The 7,624-nt window shown below is 44.3% G+C and overlaps 2 protein-coding genes across 3 annotated transcripts; one reads left to right on the top strand and one right to left on the bottom strand.

Annotated features, from left to right (window-relative positions):
* Nucleotides 1-601: 601 nt before the first annotated feature.
* cib1 (calcium and integrin binding 1 (calmyrin)) lies at nucleotides 602-3,259 on the top strand. Of its 2 annotated transcripts, none has more exons than XR_003977948.1 (7): nucleotides 602-802; nucleotides 1,041-1,075; nucleotides 1,242-1,341; nucleotides 1,835-1,985; nucleotides 2,299-2,458; nucleotides 2,819-2,907; nucleotides 3,009-3,259. XR_003977948.1 is itself a non-coding variant. In XM_030366065.1 (7 exons), the coding sequence occupies exons 1-7, from the start codon at nucleotides 752-754 to the stop codon at nucleotides 3,028-3,030; spliced, it is 567 nt and encodes a 188-aa protein (XP_030221925.1). In that variant the 5' UTR covers nucleotides 602-751; the 3' UTR covers nucleotides 3,031-3,259. The 2 variants fall into 2 exon arrangements, 1 of the variants encoding a protein (XP_030221925.1); XM_030366065.1 differs by having other exon boundaries at nucleotides 2,299-2,417.
* Nucleotides 3,260-3,296: 37 nt separating this feature from the next.
* Nucleotides 3,297-7,623, bottom strand: rccd1 (RCC1 domain containing 1). The gene is made up of 8 exons (XM_030366064.1): nucleotides 7,298-7,623; nucleotides 6,695-6,895; nucleotides 6,024-6,189; nucleotides 5,337-5,458; nucleotides 4,906-5,007; nucleotides 4,243-4,413; nucleotides 3,689-3,718; nucleotides 3,297-3,577 (listed from the first exon to the last, which is right to left on the bottom strand). The coding sequence occupies exons 1-8, from the start codon at nucleotides 7,515-7,517 to the stop codon at nucleotides 3,420-3,422; spliced, it is 1,170 nt and encodes a 389-aa protein (XP_030221924.1). The 5' UTR covers nucleotides 7,518-7,623; the 3' UTR covers nucleotides 3,297-3,419.
* Nucleotide 7,624: the final 1 nt, after the last annotated feature.

Raw genomic sequence — 7,624 nt, 5'->3', positions numbered from 1 at the left:
ATGGAAATGAAAAATGTCAGTTTGAAAATCAACCAAAGAATTGGGATTATATATTTTCTTTATAAATACCTAAAATAATATCCAAAATTATATAGTCCTATAGATAATTAAAAATATATATAACATTAATATTTTTCAACAGCATGATATCTTTTTTGCATTCTATTTTCAATGATGTTTTTTGTTCATTTCTGTAAATTCGTTTATTAGACACACTGCAGGATAAGCAGCATTTCTGAGTTTTTTCACTGTTTCCCCGCGGCCATGGCCTACATGCCCACATAACCTTATAAAAGGGGCGATACACTCTTCGACCAGCCACTGCATAGTACACCATCCACTATTTCTCACCGTTTGCACTTAACGGTGAGAAACACTAAATGACGCTAAATGTCGGGTGATGGCGTACAACACACTCCAACCACTATGCATGAGGACCACAGAAACACTGCTGGAGAACCAAAAATATTAATGCAACTTCACACAAATAGTCCAAAAAGTTTCTTGAATGTATTACTATTAAACTAATATCCATTAGCAACTTTATCCCATTGCGCAGTAACTGTTGGGGGTTGTTGTCACCTGTGGGTGGGGAGGCGCTGCCATGCAAATGCTGGGCCGCGGATCCAGGAAGTGGAGAGAGAGAGAGAGGAGAGGGTCAGCGGCCAGCATTACTCAGAGAAGGTGATCCAGCTGTCGGTGCTACAAGTTGATTACAGACAGATCGCCTTCTGCGATCACATCCACCAACATGGGAGCCACAGCCAGCCACCTCGGGAAGGACCTGCTGTCGGAGTACCAAGTGAGTAACGTTCAAGAGCCGCTCCCTGGCGTAAGGTTCTCGGGGCGATGGTTCCCTGGATGAGTTGTTAAAAGTTAAGGAAACCCATCGATAGTCAGGGTTTGAGTTGTGCTCTATCGTCATTGCGACTGATATTACGGCGTGGTTGTGAAGTTGTTTCGATCAGTAGGTTGATTGAAGCCAATGCGCTGTAAAACAAGGGGTTGTCCCTCATGGAAATGTTTCTCTCCGTTTCTAGGAGTTGACGTTTCTGACCAAGCAGGAGATTCTTCTGTGAGTGACCCGCTGACTGTCCTCTCAACTTTCATATCACCCACACACTTAAATGACCTGATACACACTTACAATGCGATTGTTGTAAGGAATGGATAAACATAGCGTCAATAAGACATGAGAATAAACGTTATACTAAAGACATCTAATCATTGTTTTTATATAGTGCCCACAAGCGGTTCACTGAACTGCTGTCCAGAGAGGATAAAAACCTTCCAGACCCCAGGGCTCCGACAGAGGCCATCCTCACGCTGCCCGAGCTCAAGGTAAACCCAACTCGACACGCTACACTGTACTTCATGTTATTCATGCTCATACACAACTAAACACTGTACTTTATTAATGCTAATGAGAGATAATGCTCAGATGCTTCCACGACAGAACCAACTAAACACACAGTGGACCAAATATTTCATGTTATTAATACTAAGACACAACTAAACACTATACTGCATTCCCTAATGAGAGATAATGTTCAGATGCTTCCAAATACGGTAACCTAACTAAAAACACTGTGGACCACGTACTTCGTGTTATTAATTCTAATGCCCAACTAAACACTGTACTTCATGTTATTATCACTAATGAGAGATAGTGTTCAGATGCTTCCACAAACAGACCCTTAGCTTGTTAAATGTCTGGTAGTTTACACTAATGAACCAGGTTGGTGTTCTACTCTGGTCACCGTAGAGGAAGTTCTCTGGCGTTTCTCGTAGAGTCCCACTGACCCTTGGACTTGTTTCCAATCCACTACCATAGTCCAACCCTTTCCGAGAGAGGATTGTCCGTGTGTTCTCGACGTCTGAGTCAAGGGACGGTCTGACCTTTGAGGACTTCCTGGACCTTCTGAGTGCCTTCAGTGACTCGGCCACCCTGGAGATCAAGTCCCACTACGCCTTCCGGATCTTTGGTAAATATCTCATCGGTGCTATGAAAGTTAGAGATGTTCCCATACCATTCTTTCATTCCCGATACCGATTCGGATTCTTGAGTATCATCCGATACCAAGTATATACAGATGCAGCATCTGGCATTGTAACTACTAATAGCACTTGTTATATTGAAGGGTTCTCTTTCGAAGACAGCAATGTATAGTCTGTTCACTTACTGTATAAATAATTGTATTATATAATATATTTTAGGCAGAATCAGAGGAATATCCGATACTGGTATTGGTATCGGAATGACTCACAACTATGATTGTGTGGGTGTTTGTTGATCAGATTTTGACGATGACGGCACTCTGGACGAAAACGACCTGGAGAAGCTGGTGAACTGCCTCACCGGGGAGACAGACGAAACCCGGCTCACCCCGGACGAGATGAAGCAGCTCATTAGCAATGTGAGTTAATTGAGGCTCAAACTACCAAGCTCATTAACCAGGTGATCCCTTTTACACACTTCTTTACGTCCTGGCACTTAATGTACCTACTTATTGTTTGTTGTACGTCCCGGCACATAAAAATCACACACATCATTGTGTAGCATCTCACCCAAGCTATCTTTGTTGCGTATAGGGAATGGGTTAACCTAGCGATTGTTAGTGCTTGGCAGTGGGTTCTATGAACATCCTTACTGTACCGACAGCGATTGATGTTTTTTTTATTTCTTCTGAAAAATATACTTAATGTTAGTTACTTTGGATGAAAGCTTCTGCTAAGTGCTCTGAATAATTCAAGCAACTCGTGTGGTGGTCGATTGTGTTGCTGCAGCCGTGGTTTAGAGGTTTTGCGTACTTCATAGATCCTGGAGGAGTCTGACATCGACAAGGACGGCACGGTGAACCTCTCCGAGTTCCAGCATGTTATTTCCAGATCGCCAGATTTTGTCAGGTGAAATGTCATTATCATCCCAATGCTTTATATTACTCATCAATACCGTTCCTCCTTAGCTGCCCCTGATGCTGATTCATAATCCGTTTTTGTATCCACAGTTCTTTCAAGATTGTGCTGTGAAGATGTGAAAGAGCTTTGGAAACAGATCTACTGTGTGATTCTAATTCTATACTTGCTCCTTTTCGATAATGTTAGGCAGTTTTTAAACATGCAAATACTTAATTTATTTTTCTGTGATTTTTTTACTGTACAATGTTGTGCAATGCAAAGATCTTTTTTATCGTTCTATTTTTAACCGTTACTTATCAAACTAATAATAAACTTGTGTATTAAAGTTCCCTCAACAATGTGGATGTGTCTAGTTTTACATGAGAAAGCCGACTGAATAACAAAAGTAAACCTTGTATTTAATTGACAAACAGGATATTTTCAGCTGATGCATTTCTTGGAGGTCCAAAGTTCGAGGTCCATTGCCTGTTATCACCAAGGAGAATCCACAGGTGTGTAATTTAACAATGCGCCACTTCCTCCTTGGTTGCCATGGCAAAAGTGTTCCAAGGCCCGCAGACAACATCAACCACCCTGAAGCCCTCCTGCCTGAAGAAGTCCACGCAATGAGGCTCGTCTGAGCTCGATGCTGTCCCGTGACATAGCTGGCCGTACTCGCCTGAAAACAGACGGAGAAACAGAAAAAAAAAAAAAAACATAGTACAATGTAAAACTCAGCCTACATCCATTTAAAAAATGTCGTCTATTTTGAGAATTGTTTTACTCTTACCCCATCCCCAAGTGTAGAGATCACCAGTGGCTGAAATGTTGAATGGAAATGTGACGTCAACATCAAGGCTATTATATTGTATCGTCAAGTCAATTTCTTTTGTGTAGCCCTGAGTCAGAGTTGCTATCAAATGACTTTACAGGCGACATTGTACCACGTCCCCTTACGGGACATGGTCAAAAACTCCCTTCATATCAGGGAACAAACCGTGAGAAAGACTATAATCCTAGCTATCTTTGTTGTAAACAGGGAATGGGTTAACCTAACAATTGTTAGTGCTTGGCACTTATTTCTATGAACATCCTTACTGTACTGACAGCGATAGATTGTTGTTTCTCTGTCTTCTGACAAATGTACTTACTGTAGGTCGCTTTTGATAAAGCGTCTGCTAAGTGCCCGGAATGTAAATGAATGCACAAAGAAGCATATCTCCTACCAGGGATGGTTAGGATTTGGCAGAGGATGGCATAATGTGCCGATACAGGCAGACTATACATTGTGCAATGACTAAAAACATGGGTTAATCTGTTTGTGAACAGAGAGAGAAGTCTTACTTGTCACCGCAGCGGTGTGTCGCGAGCCACAGCTGACCTTGGCGACGTCACATGAATCAGTGATGTCCAGCAAGGCCGGGAAGGCCTGAATGGATATAAACACGTCCTGGCTTTCCCCTTCCTTCTGCTCCTCTCCTCTGGTCACTGGGCCGGCCTCTTGGCATGACGCAGCTGGTGGATAAAGAGGGAAAATTATCCTTTCACCCTGAAAACTCATTTGAGCGTGTGTTTGAAATCATCCATGCCACGCTGACATGTCATCTATCAACCAATAATAATCTTGCATGCAAAAAGATTGCAACAGACTTCGGGGTGCCTGTGGCTCAGGAGGTAGAGTGGGTTGTTCTGGTAACTAGAAGGTTGCTGGTTCGATTCCTGGCTCCTCTTAGTGTCGAGGTGTCCCTGAGCAAGTCACCTCACTCTGACTGCTGTGTAACTAGCGGTGTGTGAATGTTGGGCAATATTGTAAAGCGCTTTGAGTGGCCACTGGTTAGAAAAGCGCTACATAAATGCAGTCCATTTACCATTTACTTCGATAATATGACAGCAAATTTGTCATATATGAAAGAACGTCATTTCCCACCTGACATTTGTACACAAGCACAGCGGTGGTGTAACAGTAATATATCTGTCAAGGTGAATGAGTTGCCAAGAAATACTTACTTCCTTTAAACCTCTTCTGCTCTTGGCTTGTTCGCATAGCTAGAGAAGGAAGTCCGAGCTGGCCGGACTCATTCCAGCCCCAGACATACAGGTCGCCCCCAGCTGTGAAGTAAGCGATAAGAAAACTTAGCTTAGAAAACGATACTAAGACAGATTCCCTGGCCAAACGGTGTAGAGGCAAATGACAGACCTCATCCTGGGATTTCTTTATTAGTATGTATTTATATTTATTGTAGTAAATCGGTCAACAGTAAAGCTTTTATTTACATTTATGTAAATGACTGTTTTATCAAAAGTCACCCACAAGTTAGGCTGAAAGCAATCCGCTTGTAATGAATAATCACACTCACACCTGGCAAAACATCCCCCCTTTAACACGCCCACGGTCAGAGTGCAGAGTATCCACAAACCTTAACCCTTTAAGGACTCACCACTAACACAGGCAGAGTGCCAGCCTCCTGTAGACACAGAGTCGATGGGGACCCCCCAAAGGGCCTCCACCGGCCTGGGCTCCTTCTCAGGGGTCAATTCAGAGTGGCCCAACTGACCGTGGCTGGTGATAAACAGTAACACAAACTTGGAATATAACGTCTGATCCAGAGGTGTAATGACCGCACAGCCAGGCCTCTGGGAGATCAGCTCATGGTAGCAACACATAACTCATAATAACATACAACTTAACTAGACAATAGACATATTCATTAAACATTAAATATGTTAAGTGATTTTTTAAGGGGTGATACTATGCCAACAGTTTTGAGTGTGATCAGCCATTAAAGGCCGTTTCCTGTGTATGCGTGTTCCTAGACGTATGATGGATAGATGAGCAACATTTGCAGTCTACTTGGTAGGCTGGTAGACTGATCCATCTATCCAGCGTACATCTAGCTGGACACGCCCACTAGCGATGTCACAAAACACAGGAAAAGACGATGTTCAAACAGACTCTCACGGCAAATCACACACACACACACCTTGTGGCATAAGGCCCCCCCTTTAACTACATTCATTCCAGTGCATTTCGTTTTGAATCGTAAACACCTGTGTAATAATACAACACACAGCTTGTATTTCAAGGAAAAGGAGGACATGTTATGCTGTGATACAGGTGTCTATACCTTCCTATTCCCCAGGTAAACACGGTTCCGGAGCCGCTGAGAAGGATGGCATGCTCCGCCCCAAGGGCCAAGCTCACAGCCTTCAACTGGGGCGACAGGGGCCGGTAGAACGGCGGTTTGGAGGCTATATAGCCCCCCGGGACTAGCGGCAGCCGGCGGGAGGCCCCTGAAATACGTGACAAACAAGGTAAAAATCCACAAGGATGCAGAGGAAATATTGGCGTTGGTCTTGTTTGAAATGGGATGAGTGATGCTGTGGTTGTGTGTTGATGGTGGCTGGTTTAAGTGAATCAGTGGACACAGGTTGGACCAGCCACCACTACACACAGTCAAGAAGATCTCCTGTATGGCAGCATGGAGCAAAACCACCTAGGTGGATTTTGCTGGGCTCCTCCAGACAAAGCACACTGGGTGGTGGTGTTGAAGCCGGTTTATTTTAAGGTTTGCTGATAATGATCCATGGCCTGATGATGCAGGAGATCTCCCTGAGTGTGTGTGTGTAGTGATGGCTTGTTTCACCTGGGCATACTGATTACTCAATGCACAACAGGTGTGGAGCCTCATCCAGTCCCAGCGTCACAACCATGCAGTCTGACTCGGGCCAGGTGAGGCTGCTCCAACCATCTATCCTCCACATCCACATCCATACCCACAACCACACACAGTATTACCAGCTTCCTCCTCGGGCGGGGATTCCATGCTCCATGCCGGGGCCGGGTCGCGGCGCTGGACGTCCCAGCACTCCACCCTGTCTCTAAACCCCAGGGTGAGGTATCGCTCCCCGAGCAAAGCGTCCTGGCAGCCCAGGCTTGCACTCATGTGATTTCCATTCTCGTCGGCTCCGAAGCCCGATAAGAACACACGACCCTGGTCTACGATGGAGAGGGAAACAGCCAAGTCAGTACTCGGATATCTTTAGAATATTAAAAGTATAACCGTATGATTCATAGAATGAATCTTTAGTTTGCATGCCCAAACTACGTGCTATTATTAGGACACATGTACATGTATTTTCCATGTGACCACACGTCATTGTCGGGTGATAAAACATGACAGCAAATTTAGATGTAGTCGTCATGTGACATGACAACACATGTAGATGTGTCATGTGACATAACATGACAACATATGTAGATGTAGTCGTCAAGTGACATAACATATATAGATGAATGGATCATGTTATATAACATGACAACACATGTAGTAATTTGATAGATTATGAAAATACATGTAGATGTAGTCATGTGAACTGTCATGTGACGTCATAGTCTCACCGTGTAAACATAGCGAGGCCGTGCGGCTCCAGCACGCGCTCAGCTGATCTGTCCCCACGCGCCCCTGTTGACACTCAGCTACCTCCTCGCGGCCACCCAGGTGTTTCAGACGTATCGGCGTCAAACACGTGTAACTATGTTCTTCATCGTCGCCTTGTGATGGTTTCCCGCGGTCCGATATTTGCCCGAAAGCATTAAAGCCGAATCCGAAACAGTTCATTGAAACAATGCGCCAACTGGGATTCTCATGAGTGTTTGAAAGTTGAACCTCATTGCTAACGCTGGCGATAGCTGCACACTGCGCATGCGCTGACGTTGAAATTCAAG

Source organism: Gadus morhua, chromosome 9 (assembly GCF_902167405.1).
Source record: "Gadus morhua chromosome 9, gadMor3.0, whole genome shotgun sequence".
In the NCBI taxonomy this organism is placed as follows: Eukaryota; Metazoa; Chordata; class Actinopteri; order Gadiformes; family Gadidae; genus Gadus; species Gadus morhua.
The sequence above is the reverse complement of the archived record's forward strand: the minus strand, read 5'-3'. Positions and strand labels throughout refer to the sequence as shown.